This window comes from Canis aureus, chromosome 11 (genome assembly GCF_053574225.1).
Source record: "Canis aureus isolate CA01 chromosome 11, VMU_Caureus_v.1.0, whole genome shotgun sequence".
NCBI lineage: Eukaryota > Metazoa > Chordata > Mammalia > Carnivora > Canidae > Canis > Canis aureus.
In genome coordinates, this window is record NC_135621.1 from 23412499 (window position 1) to 23427810 (window position 15312).

Genomic DNA, 15312 nt, shown 5'->3' on the forward strand with positions numbered 1-15312 from the left:
GAATCTCAGGCAGGCTTCGTGCTTAGCACAGACCCTGATGTGGGGTTCAAGATCATGACCCTGAGATCACAACCCTAAGATCGCTACCTAAGCCAAAGTCAAGAGCTGGTTGTTTAACTGACTGAGCCACTCAGGAGTCCCAACTCTGGGTTTTTCATATAATCAAGTACAATTTTTAAGTACAAAAGTAGTATCTGGGTCTTGGAGAACATAGAAAAAACATTTTTTAAAATCAAATCATTTTCCCATTGTCCGGAAATAAAAGCTGTCACTATTTTGGCCCGTTTCCTTTAATTTTATTCTAATTCTCTCATGGTCCATTCATTCATTCAACACCTATTTACTATAAGCCTTCTATGAGCCAGATACCCTTCTAGCCACTGAGATTACAACAGTGGACAAGGAAGGTCAAGCCTCAAGCCCTTGCCTATTCTATGTCCTTTGCATTTCCATGTACATTTTAGGACGAGCTTTTCAATTACTTTTTTTTTTCCTTTTTTTTTTCAATTACTTTTAAAAGTCTACTGGGGTTTTGATTGAGTCTATGTTGAATCTATAAATCAATTTGGGAAGACTTGACATTGAAAAAATACTAACGCACAAACATGGTGTCTGTCTTCACTTACGTAAATCTTAATTTCTCTCATTAGTGTTCTTTAGTATTCAGTGTACAGGTCTTATATTTTGTTGAGTTTATTCTGATTACCTTATCTTTATGCTATTATAAATAGAATTGCTTTTAATTATCAATTTCAAATAGAGTATGGGTAGTATATTGAAATAAGATTGGTGTGATTTTTTTAAAGATTTAATTAATTTATTTATTTAGAGAGGATGGTGTGGGAGGCAGGGAGAGAGAATCTCAAGCAGACTCCATGCTGAGCACAGAGCCCGACTCAGGGCTCAATTTCAGCACCCTGAGATCATGACCTGAACTGAAATCAAGAGTCAGGTACACAACCAACTGAGCCTACCAGGTGCTCCTAAATAAGATTGGTTCTTATAAATTGACCTTGTATCCAGCAATTTTGCTGTACTTACTAGTTGCAGGAGCTCTTTTATAGATTCCTTAGGATTTTTTTTACATAGGTAATTGTATTTCAGTGAAAAGAATTTTATTTCTTCTTTTCCAATTAGTGCACCTTTTATTTCCTTTTTTGTGTTATTGCACTAACTAGGACCTCTGGTACAATGTTGAATAAATAAACGTGGTAAGAGCAAACATCCTGCCTTATTCCCAGTCTTAGAGGTACAGCATTCAGTCTTTCATGGTTAAGCATAGTTTTAACTTTAGGATCCCCTTTAGCAGGTTGAGATAGTTCCTTTTTATTTCTAGTTTGCTGAAATTTTTATGAATAAATAATGAATTTTGTCAAATACTTTTTCTGCCATTTTTTGAGTGATTGCATGGTTGGGGTTTTTTGTTGATGTTTATTAATATGGTAAATTATACTGATTGATGTTAAGCCAACTTTATAACCCAGGATAAACTTCACTCAGTCATATTACACTATTCTTTTCAAAAATTTTTGGATTTGATTTGCTAAAATGTTATTAAGGATATTTGCATCTATGTTCATGACTGTACTCATATATAGTTTTCTTCTCTTGCAATATCTTTATCATGTATTAGGGTATTAGGGTAATGCCACACTCAAAATGAGTCGAGAACTGTTGTCTCTTCTTGTGTTTTCTGGAAGGGATTTTGTGGAATAGGTTACTTCTCTCATAAATATATGGTAAGATTTGCCAGTGAAGCCACTGGAGCCACCCACCTTTTTGGGGAGGTTTTTAGTTACAAATTGAGTTCTCTTTATAGATATAAGGCTATTCAACAATATCTTTTTTTCTTGAGTGAGTTTTGGTAATTTGTATCTTTCAAGGAATTACGTATTTCATCCAGGTTGTCAAATTTATTAACATAAAGTTATTAATATTTGCATTCTATCCTTTTTAATGTCTATAGGATCTGTACTGGTGTCCTTTCTTTTGTTTCTGATTTTCTTCTTGATGCCTAGCTAGTGTCTTCTTTTCTTGATGCCTAGCTAGAGGTATATTAATTTTATTAATTATTGATCCTTTCTAAGAATAGCTCTTGGCTTCATTGGTTTTCTCTGTGGTTTGTCTGTTTCTGTGTTGTTGATTTCTGTTCTTACCTTTATTATTTTCTTCTATTTATTTTGGGTTAATTCTTTTAAACTGTATATATTTTTTAAACTGTATATTTCTTTGGAAGTACTGCTTACATTACATTCCACTACTTCTGGTGTGCCATATTTTCATTTTCATTCCATTCAAAATATTTTCTAATATCTCTTGTGATTTCTTTCAATGACCCATGGGGCATTTAGAAGTGTGTTATTTAATAGATACCTGCTGTTGGTTGGAGTGTTCTTTGAGTGTCCATTAAATCCAATCAGTTGGTGTCACTCAGGTCCTCTCTGTACTTAGTGGTCCTTCTCTGCGTAGTTCAGCAAATACTGAGAGGAGTATTGAGCTTTCCAAATACTTTTTGGACCTGTCAGTTTCTTCTTCCAGTTTTGTGAGTTTGTACTTCATGTATTTTATAGCCTTGTGATTCAGTCCATATGTAATTTTGGATCAGTGTCTTTTTGCTGAATTATCCCTTTATCACTGTGCAATGTCCCTCTCTATCCCTGTCATGGTCTTTTTTCTGAAGTCTACTTGAACTTTGATAGATTTTCTTTGTAAAGAATTATGCCTATTACTGTTTATTGAGTTTCCCATAAAAATCCAACTGGAATTCTGATTGAGATTGCATCGGATTTATAGATTTGGGGAGAACATCTACAAAATATCAAGTCCTCTCACCTAAGAATATAGTATGTCTCTTCATTTATTCTAATCATCTATATCCTTTATTAGAATTTTAAAGGTTTTTTTTCCATAGAGAACTTGTGTGATCTTAAATTACTTCCTAGAAATTTTATAGATTTTTTTCTCTTATGAGTAGTATTTATTTTTATAATATTTTTCTAATTGGCTTTTACTAGTGTAGAAAAATGCTATCAAATTTTAGATTTACGGGGATCCCTGGGTGGCTCAGCGGTTTAGCGCCTGCCTTCAGCCCAGGGCGCGATCCTGGAGTCCCGGGATCAAGTCCCACATCAGGCTCTCTGCATGGAGCCTGCTTCTCCCTCTGCCTGTGTCTCTGCCTCTCTCTCTCTGTCTTTCATGAATAAATAAATAAAATCTTTAAAAAAAAACAAATTTTAGATTTACATATTATGAGTTTGCTAAAACCTCTTACTCCTTCCAGAAATTTATCCATTATGTATTCTGGGATGCGTTTGACATCTGATTGGAGAGGTGGAGTAGGCAGTTGAATGTATAAGTTAGGAGTTTGTGGGAGAGGTCCTGCCTGGAGGTATAAGTTCTGGGATTGTTTGTATGCCTAGGTAAGATCACCAGGAACCATCAAAGGAGCAGCCAGTGGGGAAACAGGAAAGCTAGAATAGTACAGTGTTCCAGAGCCAACTGAAGAAATGTTTCCCTCATACATAGTCTGCATGTCTGCCTCCTGCAGCAAGAATAAATCCTTTACGGGCTTATTCTTAACCCCTCCTGCAGGCACTGTGTTCAGTGGGTGTCATGCCCACTCGACCACTTTCTCATGGGGTAGCCTTGGGCAAGAAACTTAACTCAGTGCCTTCCTTGTCTGTTCATCCTCCTCATAAACAGGGATAGTGGTATTACCCACTCAGAGAGTCCTGCAACTGAAGTGATTTAATTCATGTAAAAGCAGGTGTGACAGTCTGATACACAGTGGCCTCTCATCGAGTATCACTCTTTGTTTTTATCATTACTGTTCTTATTGTGGTCTTTGTATCAGCAGTATCTAGCACAGTCTCTGATAACAGTTAGTGCTTGAAAATCTGTTAGCAGGGTATGTGAGGGAGAGAGGATGGAAAGGATGAGCTACCATTGGTCTTGGAGTTCTTTATGAGGAGTTTGTGAAGCTTACAAAGTAGGAAGGCACTTGAGGTAGGAACATGCTCTTCAGTTCCCAGGTTTAGAGTTTGTGGGTAATGAGCTGTTTGGAAAGACTGACTAAACGAGAATGAGCACATCAGTTGTAACTTAAAGAGGAGGGGAGGGGAGCCACAGATAACAAAAGATGGAAGAAACATACATCTATATGCAATGTATGGATTGTGATCCAAACACACCAGTTTTGTTTTGTTTTGTTTTGTTTTGTTTTGTATTAATGAGACTCAGGAAATCTGGCAATGAGAGCCATCTAATATTAAGGAATTTTCATCATTTGTATCTATAGTAGCTTGTGGTTTGTGTTAATGGCCACTTCACATCCAGAGATACAGACTAAAACATTTATGGATGAAGTTACATGATGTCTGAAATGTGCTTCAGACACCTGTGCTGGAGCAGAGTGATGAGTACAGCTATAGATGGAACAGGATTGACTGTGAACTGAATTCATTATAGTATTCTGTCTACTTTTGTATTTTCTTGAAATTTTCCATAATAACAAAAGTAAAGAATTAAAGGATTCTTTGCCACTTGTAATACTTGACTCTATTATACTAGGTTAGAATTTGAGAAACAAAAAACTCGGCTTAATGTTCAACTTGAATATAGTCGCAATCAGCTGAAGAAGAGACTGAGTAAGATCAACACATTAAAAGAAACCATCCAGAAAGGCAGAGAGGAGATTGAGGACCTAAAGCAGGTAACTTGTAACAGGGGGCTGAGGTGACATCACTGAAATGACGACATCCTCCATTGAGTAAATGTGTGTTGAGCTCCTGGTGACAGAAAGGGTGGTGGGCAGATTTGGGAAATACTGGAAGTCAAATCAGCAATTCATGAATTGTTAGATGTTGAAGTGGGAGAGGAGGGCTAGTGGGGATGCCACTGATGACTTTGAGTTCTAGTTTGGGTGATTGATGGACAGAGAAGCAAGTCAAAGGGAGAACATTCTGGGCCTGTGGAGCTTGAGTTGCCTGTGTTGACACCTAGGCAGCGATCTCTGGCAGGTGAAGAGCACGCAATAGCTGGAGGAGTCCAGACTAGTTTATGGGAGTGAATTGAAACTGTATGTGAGTGGTTGAGACTCCCAGGCAGAGCAGTGGACAATGAAGAGCAGTGAGGCAAGAGTGGAACTCTGGAAGGAGTAGTCACAGAGGTTATGAAGATAGACCCAGAAGAGGTGGCATCACAGAAACCCCACCATTCCAGGAAGGAGAAAGTGAGGATGGTTATTGACAACTAAGAGGTCATAGTAGCAAGAACATTTTCATGGGACAATGGGAACAGAAGTCACATGGCAGCAGGCTGTGGAATTAATCCAAGTGAAGGACAAAAGCAGGTAGTCATTACCAATTTCCAAAGTGTAGAACAAGAGTGGGTCACATTCTGAGATAGAGGTTCAAGCAGAACACAGATTTTAAGGGTTAATCCCAGAATCACTGTGCTAGTTTCCTGACAATAAGATGATCTGTTGACCTTATTATTGTAAAAGATGGTGAGTCTACAATGCAAATCATCTTCATTCAGGTTGAAGAAGACTGTCTGCAAATTGTGAATGAACTCATGGCAAAGCGGCAGCAGCTTAAGGACATATTTGTCACTCAGAATGCCAACGCTGAGAAGGTTCAAGCTCAGATTGAAGAAAAACGGAAGAAATTTTTGGCCATTGACAAGTAATTAAGCTTATTACTTTCCAGGACCATAACCAGAGTTTTAGAGAAGTTTACTACCAATTTTGAAATTTATTGTAGGAAGTTTTATTATTTGAATATATACCCTTGGTGCTTTTGGTTCCTTATCACACCTTTCAAGTATTTTCCCTTGGGGGAAAACCAAAGAGGTGGTTAGCTGTTTAGAATGAATAGTTCTCTTTGGCAGATGAAAACATGGACCTGTATGAAGAGCCCCTTACCCTAAACCCCTCTGACACTGTCATACAGGGCCCCTCTCTAGCCCACTGTGCGACAAAGCCTGACGGGACAAGGGTGGGATTTGGAGCCAGCCTGCATCACTGTGTACCCCAGCTTTGCTACTTACATACCATGCCTTCATTTCCTCGTCTAGAAAATAGTAACATGGGGATACTAATAGTGCCTACCTCCCAGGAGAGTTGTAAGGATTAAGTGAGACACTGTTCATATGACACTTAGTAGCTAGCATGTGATAAGCATGTGTGTCTGTCATGATGGGGATGGTGACCCTGGGAATCACCTGGCCCGTTGTACCACAGTGACCTCTACTTTCCTGTATAATTGACACAACTGTATGCAATCACATGAAATGTGCTCTGATTTAGTTGACTCTTGGCATTTCACGGTTTTCCTGTTAGAAGACTTTCAACAGTTCAAGATAGAGTCAGAAAGTTCTTTGTCTAAGATTTTTGAGTGGAATTAAAGTTAATTTACTCTGGAGTTTTTTTCACTCCTGTATTTAAACAGAACTCCATCTCTGTTCATCATTGTATTCTTGAAAACCATATAATTCTTAATTTGTTTTTTTAGTCCTGTTTCTAGGTCTTTAAAATCCTACATTGTTTTAACTGGTAAAACCCTCAAGCCCTCATTTAAGATAGAAGGCATTACATTGATAGTGGCTATAGTAAAAAAAAAAAAAAAAAAAAAAAAAGTTCAGACCATTAGATATATAATGACTTAATTGGTAAAATATTTCTCTTATTAAAAGATTGTTTCTTTCATTTTGAGGCTCTAAAGTGTAGAGCTTATATTGAGGGAGAAGTGCAGCTTGAAAAATTATACATGTACATATTTTAAAGTAGGAAACAAAGCTAGCATGATTTTGTTTAAGATTTTATTTATTCATGAGAGACACAGAGAGAGGCAGAGACAGACAGAGGGAGAAGCAGGCTCCCTGCGGGTAGCCCAATGTGGGACTCCATCCCAGGACCCCAGGATCACGACCTGAGCTGAAGGCAGACACTCAACCACTGAGCCACCCAGGTACTCCTAAAGCCAGCCTGATTAAAGTAATTATGTTTATTATTTTAAAATGCTCCCTTGGGTTAACTAACTATATTCATCCTTTCTCAAGAGTGTTAAAGTTTATATTACAAACATCAATGAGGTAATTCCAGATCTTATAGCACTCAAAGGAAAAAAAAATCTTTTTTCCATGTAAGTTTATTTATAACACATTCATTTTTCTTCTTTGGTGCAACTTTACATAAGTAGTAAAATATCACTTTTCATATCGTGTATTTACAGGGAAGTGGGAAAATGGCAAAAAGAAGTTGTAATCATTCAAACTTCTTTGGAACAGAAACGGCTAGAGAAGCATAATCTACTGCTTGATTGCAAAGTTCAAGATATTGAAATAATCCTTTTGTTGGGATCACTGGATGACATCATTGAAGTCGAGGTATTTGGCCACAGGATTTCAGACTAAGTGCAGTTGTGTGGAACTTCATGTGATGCCCTTTGGCTGCTTGGTGAAGCCCCAGCTCTGTGGACACTTCCTCTGGTCCTAAAGCCCCATCAGCAGTGGAGAAGGCATCTCCTTCTAAGGGAAAAAGGGCAGCATGATCATCGTTGCAGAGGGCTGGGCATTTTGTGCAGTTGTCTCATGTGTGTTTTTAATCCACATCCTTTTAGCTCCACAAGATGGGCTGGAGTTTGTTTCCTACACATTAGATACCGGAGAGGAGTCAGAGAACTCAAGCTGTTGGTGTCAGTGACCTTTAGGGGTGATGTTAGGGAAGCTGCTGCTGTGTGCTTTGTAAAGAGCATCTTCCCCTTAGCTCATCCACAAGCTGGTGACAGTAATTGTTTGCCCTGCCTCTTGGGTCATCTCTGGCTCTTTCCTGAGCTTGTTAGTGAGCCTCTTCCCTGGGGTCTCCCTTCCACATCCTCTTCCCCTCTCTGTTCTGCCCCAGCAGTCTCTGTTCCATCCCTCCTCCACTCCAGAAGTGCCCTGAGTCCTTTGGAGTCTTCAGAGTGAAGCATCTATAAAAAACACTTCTTCTCTTGCTGTCATTGACCAGTTCTCATAACCTTATACTCAAAAAGTCTTTGTCTTTTTTCTCAATTGTAGCAGAGAGCCCATTCCAGACAGGAGGTAAGGAAAGGAGAAAACCCTTTCTTGCCCACAAATGACATAAACCTAACTCAGATGGCTTTAAAGGGGGTAAAGGGATACGGCTGGGTAGGGAGGCAGGATAATGATGGGGTGGTCTCATGCCTGACTTAGTCCAGGAATTTGAACACTATCAAGATCTCTTTCTGGCTCAGAATATATTTGCTTTATTCTCCCAAATCGGCTGTCCCCACAAGGCTGCAGTTATAATCACTAGCTCTGACCAGAGGGGAAAAGAGAACTCTCTCCCCTGCTCTCTCTTAGGAAAATCCTGGGGAAAAATTCTGGCTCATTTTGGGTTATGGGTCCACTTTTGTAAGTGCAGAGAAGGGAGGGGTCTATTAACAGCAGAAATGGATGGGAGCAGGAAAACAATAGTTATACTATAGAAGGAAATAGAATATCTGTTTAAAAGGCAATGTAATCTTAGAAGAGGTTACAGAGGAGAGGAGGAAGCAATTTTAATCACTGACCTCGAAGTGAATGTTACTGGTCAAGTATTCGCGCTGCCGCTTTGCTCCTATGGCTTTCCATTAGCAAACCTTCAGAATTGTTCTCCAGCATGCCCCTGTGAATGTGAAATGACTTCTTGATTGTTGAAAGAATGTCATACTCATGGTGGGCTACTTCAGAGCAGGTATGAAAGACCTTAAGCTAGACTAATACTGAATCATCATCTAAGGAGAAAAAGTGATAGTTCTGCTCTACTTTGTGGTGGTCAGGCTACACTGGAATATTGCCTTTACTTTTTAAAGCATAATGTTTCTTAAGAGTAAAGTGTTCAGGATAGTGAAGAGACCCAGAAGTCATGTGCTGGGAAGAGAAGGCCCATCGGGGAATACAGTCATTCTCCTCCATTAGAAGACAATCTATCACAGAGGGATTACCGTTTATTCTTTCTGGTCCCAAGGGGATACAGGGTTGGGAAGTAGAGGCCACAGAGACAGATTTCTTCTCCTAGGGAACTTTGGTCTAGGAAGATGGAGAGCCTTTAGTGGTGAGTCCCCTGACTGGAATTCTGTAAGCACATCCAGTAGTAGCTATGTAACAGGAATTCTGTGCAAGGTGTTCTCTATAAAGCCTCAAATAGAAAAGGCATGAGGTCTAAATTCTTTCTCTCCAAAGGGCTAAATAAGGCTCACTGGGTAGAAATAATTACAATAGTCGTTACAAGAGTAATTGTCTTACCACAATTGGTAAGTGGAACCTAGGATGAGATGTTCAGACAGAGGGTACGTTACCTAGACCTGCCAGGGTTCTTATAGAAGATTCTTCTGTTGTGGGAGAGACTATACTGGATCACTAGCTCTTAATTCATACTGTACACATGGAAGTACCTAAGGATCTTGTCAGAGCATCATGGCCTGGTAGGCCCCAGTAAGGAGTGAGGTGAGAATCCACTGGAGGCCTTGGTAGATGGATGAGGAGAGATCACATTTCATATTACAAAGAAAGGGCTTTGTCTGTGTTTCAGTTGGGAACTGAAGCAGAAAGTACCCAGGCAACAGTTGACATCTATGAGAAAGAAGAAGCCATTGAGATAGACTACAGCTCTCTAAGAGATGATTTGAAGGTAAGTGAAAGATTGGTGTTAGCCCTAACTTACTGTTATTTAAATATACTATGGAATAGTTTTTAGGACATTGAGCATAAGATTAGGGGGGAAAGTAGATTTCCTGATGGTTTTTGAAGAAATAGTATAAATAGGTAGCTTTTTAAAAATGTTTAGATCGGCATTTCTTACTGTGTATTCAGCAGAATATTAGTATCATGAAATTTCTCTCCAAAGAAGAGCTGTGGTCAGCCAGTTTTTTGAAGGGCTGTCTCCTTGGAGATTCACAATGATTATTAGTCTCTGCGGAGTCCTGCAAGACACAGAAGGAGCCACCATACTCCAGCATCCTGGCTGTGGCCCGTCAGCATCCCAGTGTGGCCCCCGCAGTAGAAGACACACCCTTCAAAGTTGTGGGGGCACACCTGGGATCCACTTTCAAGGGCTCTTTAACTGAGCAGCTCCGGCTCTGTGGCACAGGCATCCCTGTAAGCCATACCATTATGCTATGTTTCTTTGTGTTTTGACTCCATCCTGAGGCTGCCTCTCTCCTTGAGGCCAAATGACTAGCCATTCTTGGCTTTCCAGCCACACAACCACAACCTTCAGAGAAGAGACAGGCTGCCTGCCTTTTGTCGTGGTGTGGAACTCCAGGAATTGGGCCCACATCACAGTGGCCTGAATTAGGCCATGTGTTCCTTCCTGACCAATCGCTGTTGGGGGGATGGGGTGGACTAGCCCCAGCTACAGGGGACAGAGGAGGGAGAAATGGTTAAACACGGGCTCCGTGAGAAAGGAGGGAGTGGAGAGTGGGGGCCAAATAGCGATATCCACATATTTTAATTTTGCATGTTCTTCATATATGTTGTGAAATTTGTTGGACTCTTAGATTGTATTTGTGCTGCTTTTATGCAAAGAAAAGCTTTTGTCTTTTGTCTTTTCTGTAGTCTGTTTAGTGCTTTTGTCTTAGAAAATCCTTTCCACCTTATTACCGAGTAAATATTTATATTCTTCTGTTCGTGGCTTTGCTTTTATTACCTATTTGATTCATCTGAAATTTATTTTGGCATATGGTATAAGAATCTGTTTTTTAAAAATTACCTAAGTTAGCCAGTTTACCCAACATTTTTCAAATAATTCTCAATGACTTAAAACGTCACCTTTATCATGTATAAATAAAAGATCCTGGGAGGCAAGAAGGCTTCCCAAGAAGGTCACGCATGCCTATACCTCTTTTTTCCTTCCCTCCTCACTCAAACTCTATTCATTGTTCTGGTTTCAGCTTAAGTGTTCCCCCCTCCAGATGGGTTGGATCCCTTCTCCGTACCTCACAGCACCTATGCTTGTGAGGGTTTTCACGCTGTTGTAAATGCCAGCATATATGTCTGACTTCCCTGTGAGCTAAGGTCAGGCCAAAACAGTTTTCATCACTGAATCCTCTGTGTCTAATACATAGTAAACAATACTGTTTTTTCATGACTGAGTAAATGAAGATGGTATATGAATTGTTGCTTTTTGCCAGACTAGGAAATATGGAAGGGAAGTATGTTCTGAGAGCAGTATCCGTAACACTAGAACCGTGGAAGAGCCCAGGTGGCTCAGGAAGCTGGGATCGGGCAGCCTGACCATATTTCAGACTCAGGGCTTCGTGGGAGGGAAGGAGTAGGTGTGGAGGAAGGAAGGTAGGGGCCCAATCCTGAAGTGCCCTATTCCTGATTACTCAGCAGTTTGGAAAGACAGGGTAATCATTGCAATTCTCTGCCCAATAATAGGCTCTAGAGTCTGATAAAGAAATAGAGGCCCACCTTAAACTCCTACTGCAACAAGTAGCATCCCAGGAAGATGTCCTGTTGAAGACGGCAGCCCCCAACCTGAGAGCCCAGGAAAACCTAAAAACCGTCAGAGACAAGTTTCAGGAGTCCACAGATGGTGAGCCTGAGCTGTAGCTGCCAGGAGGCCGTATTCTTGAGTGCAACGGGTTTTGATTTCTGTAACAATTATCAGCAATCCCTCCTCCCCCACCCCATTGTAGCTTTATTTATCTGTATCATATATTTTCCTCTGTTGTCTTATATTAATGTGCATTTTTAATACTGAGTTATTAATTGCTTCCTTTTTGAAAGTGTTCTGCTTTAACTTAAGAACAGGTGTACTGGTTTATCTTTTTAAAAGATTTGAGAAAGAGAGAACATGCACCCCCTCACACAGGGCTCAACCTCATGACCCTGAGATCACAATCTAAGTAGAAGAGGAGCATCTAAGAGTTGGATGCTCAACTGAGCCACCCAGGCGCCCCAGGTGTACTGGTTATTTTAGAACAGATACGTTTTTTTATATCAACATAATGGTCATTATTAGGTAGTTTCAGAATTTTTCATTATTATGTTAAAATTAGCTCTACTGGAAAAAGGGCTCATCAATTTTAAGAGCCATGTTCTTGGAATCAATAATAATTGAAGAATTTTAAAGATAGATTTTACTCAAGACAATCAAATTCAAAATCCAGTTTTTAAAATATTCTATGCTTTAAAGTTGAAATAAGAGGAGCCAGCCCCTCAGTGGTCTGCAAAATAAAGAACAATGATTCTCTTTTAGCTTTTGAGGCCAGCAAAAAGGAAGCCAGAATGTGTAGGCAAGAGTTTGAACAGGTGAAAAAAAGGAGATATGACCTTTTCAGCCAGTGTTTTGAGCACGTTTCAATCTCTATTGATGAAATCTACAAGAAGCTCTGCAGAAACGTCAGTGCCCAGGTACATATTTTTCACCCCCAAAAGGTAACTTGGTTTTGGTGGTAGTTTTTTTCTGGTGGGAAATAAATGTCCATCACATTATCTGAATGACCCACTTCCGGAGCAAAATCCATTCCAGAAGATTGGTTACCGTGGTAACTGTGTTCCCACTCACTCCCATTGGCCGGCCTGGACAAGGCAGAGACTCTCTGGTCCCATCTCTTCATCTGAAAAATGAGGGGGTTAGGTCATTTAGTTTCCAGGTTCTCTTCAGTTTTGGAGTTCTGCTGTCTAGTGCTAATTTGATTTTATGGAACAGTCAGTGGTTTCTGTAGTGAAGGTGCATGTAATGTAGGGGGTCTTGGGGAATGGCTGACCTGGGGTCAGGAGGGGGAAAGAACCAAAGCAGGACTGTGTGTCAACAGTCTCTTTGCTATCACCCTTGCCCATTCCGGAGCCAATACCCATAGCAGATCCTGTTGCACTGGATGTGAAGTCAAGATGTAGACCAGGTCTTCATCTGCTCTTACCTTTCTTGTGGTGTTCTTTTATGGCCGAAAGTTGATCCTGGATCAGATATTTAGAATTTTAGCCAAAAACAATTTACTTATTTTCAGCAAAGTAAAACTAAAATAAACCCACAAACTCCTTGAAGCAGGATTCATCTGTTGCCACAGTACCTGGCCCACAGTGGGTATTCAGTAAGTGGCCAGTGAATGGGCTGAGTGTGCTGAATAAAGGCTGTTTTGTCAGACTGTGGTGTGTGCTGCCAAGGTGTGGCAGGCCTCTGGAGAGGCCTGATCTTTTGTGTGTGTTACCATGTTTCCCCTCTATTACGCACCCAGACAGCCCTGTTTCCTGTGACTACCTGTAGAGCTGCATATTTGCAGGCATTGGTATTTTGCCATCACAATGGAGGGAAACCTAACCAATAGAATATTTGGCATTTAAACTCAGTTGCAATTTCCAAAGTTGAAATTTACTCCTTTTCTGATTTTGTAAATAAATAACCTGTGTTTCAGGCATTTCTTAGCCCAGAGAACCCAGAAGAGCCTTACCTAGAGGGAATTAGCTATAACTGTGTGGCTCCAGGCAAAAGGTTCATGCCAATGGACAATCTGTCAGGGGGAGAAAAGTGTGTGGCAGCATTAGCCCTCCTGTTTGCTGTGCACAGGTAAGGTCACAGTGGGCTATCTGATTTTGCATCAGGGCAGAAACCAAACAGACCTCCCCACAGAAGATCTGTTTCCCATATGTGAAACAAGACTCTTTTCTTCAGCCAGACAATATTCAGGTTCTGTTTTAGGCCTATAATAATTTAGACTGCAAATCTAACACACAAAACACACAACTCAGTCTTTGGCAGATTTTCATTTAATTTCTGTAATTACCAGATACTAATATTCCAGCTTTACAGAAGAAAAAGAAATACTGGAATAGCCAGATGTGACATCAGGATTGCCAATAAACAGTCAACAACAAACCCAAACAGAACAAAAACTCCCGACCTGTATATTATTTTCCTAGTGCCTGTTCAGAGAGCTGTTTATGGAAAGCATGTTAAATGAAGCATTTCTTCCGAAAAAATGTTTAACCTCCTTTCCACTAGTGGTGATGGTGGTTTGTGAAGTCAGTCAGTAAAATTGTTAGCTAAAATTAGGGCAACTGATTTTCAACATGCAAATCCTGAGATGAAGATGTAGGTGCACATGATGCTGCCTCTCTGCTTTCATGACCAGGAGGATTATCTTGAGTTCTCCAACTACTTTTAACTGTTCCCAGGGGTAAAAAAGGAAGCCATTACAGGAGAGGAACAGACAGTTCCTCTGTCTGTGGACTCTGGGAATCAAACCATGAGCCTGTGCTGAGCAAGTCCTAGCAGGACAGGACTAGTATCAGGTGTCACTGCCATCCATTTATTCAACAGCTTTAAATATCTACTGTGTGGAAGTGGTGGTGTAGCTTTGGAGAGACAGCAGCGAACAAAACAAAATACCTGCCTCAAAGAGACTTTATTTCTGTTGGGGAAGACAGATGAGAAGGTATATTAGTAAACTCATTCTGTAACATAGAGACTATCAGGAAATGACAGATACTACAGAGAACAAAATAGGGAATGGAGATCGTAAGTAGCTGGGAAGGGTTTGCAATATTAAAGAGTCACCTGGGAAGAAGGCCTGTTTGAGCAAAGATTTGAAAGAATGGAGGGAGCACGTCATGCAGATAGCTAAGGGAAGAATGTTCTAGACATGAGGAACAGCAAGTACAAAGGTCTGGAAGCCAGAGAGAGCCTGGCATCTGTAGTGAATAGCCTCTATGCAACAGTGGCAGGTACAGGGCTAGAAAACTACTGTAGCAATAACGGTGGGAGAGGAAGGTGGGCTTGACCAGGGCAAGAGCAGAAGCTGAGCAGACCAGGTGTGGAGTGTGAAGGAGGAGGCAGGGATGACCCCTAATCAGCTCAGGTGGGAAGACCCAGGAGGGAATAGGTCTGGAGAGGCAGGTGAGGAGTGGGATTTTGGATGAGCTTGAGCTATTTATTAGACCTCCACATGGAGTTTTCTAGTAAGCTGCTGGACATGGGAGCCACCAACATAGACCATATTCAAACCCTGAGAGGAGAAGAAATCACCAAGGGAGTTAATTAGTATGTAAGCACTGCACCTCAACGGCAGTGCACTGAGAGAAGTTAGTGGAAGAGATGGAAGGAGCAGTGGGTCAGGTTGGGGGAATAGATGGTCATCCTTGACATCAGAGCCAAAGGCAGGGGGAGCCCCAGATGCCACCTGCATCAGTTATGGGAGACACAGACTGAGCCTTGCACATTTGACTTAGCATCATAGGGGTCGTTGGTGACTGAGGCGAAGCATCCAAGGTGATATAGCTTACTTACTCTGAATACTGTTAATCCTCTCCAGGTCTCTTGTAAAA

At 40.7% G+C, this 15312-nt stretch overlaps 1 protein-coding gene and 1 long non-coding RNA gene across 2 annotated transcripts in view; one reads left to right on the forward strand and one right to left on the reverse strand.

Moving 5' to 3' along the window:
• The window catches only part of SMC1B (structural maintenance of chromosomes 1B), a 70524-nt gene that overhangs the window by 50723 nt on the left and 4489 nt on the right, over positions 1-15312 (forward strand). The window contains exons 16-22 of the mRNA XM_077914120.1: positions 4570-4711; positions 5539-5684; positions 7233-7386; positions 9575-9673; positions 11425-11581; positions 12248-12402; positions 13404-13555. Coding sequence (XP_077770246.1) covers positions 4570-4711; positions 5539-5684; positions 7233-7386; positions 9575-9673; positions 11425-11581; positions 12248-12402; positions 13404-13555 — 1005 coding nt within the window. The remainder of the gene's footprint in view (positions 1-4569; positions 4712-5538; positions 5685-7232; positions 7387-9574; positions 9674-11424; positions 11582-12247; positions 12403-13403; positions 13556-15312) is intronic.
• Positions 7226-9257, reverse strand: LOC144323545 (uncharacterized). The gene is made up of 3 exons (XR_013388942.1): positions 8988-9257; positions 8574-8668; positions 7226-7527 (listed from the first exon to the last, which is right to left on the reverse strand). It is a non-coding gene; the product is annotated as an uncharacterized LOC144323545 (long non-coding RNA).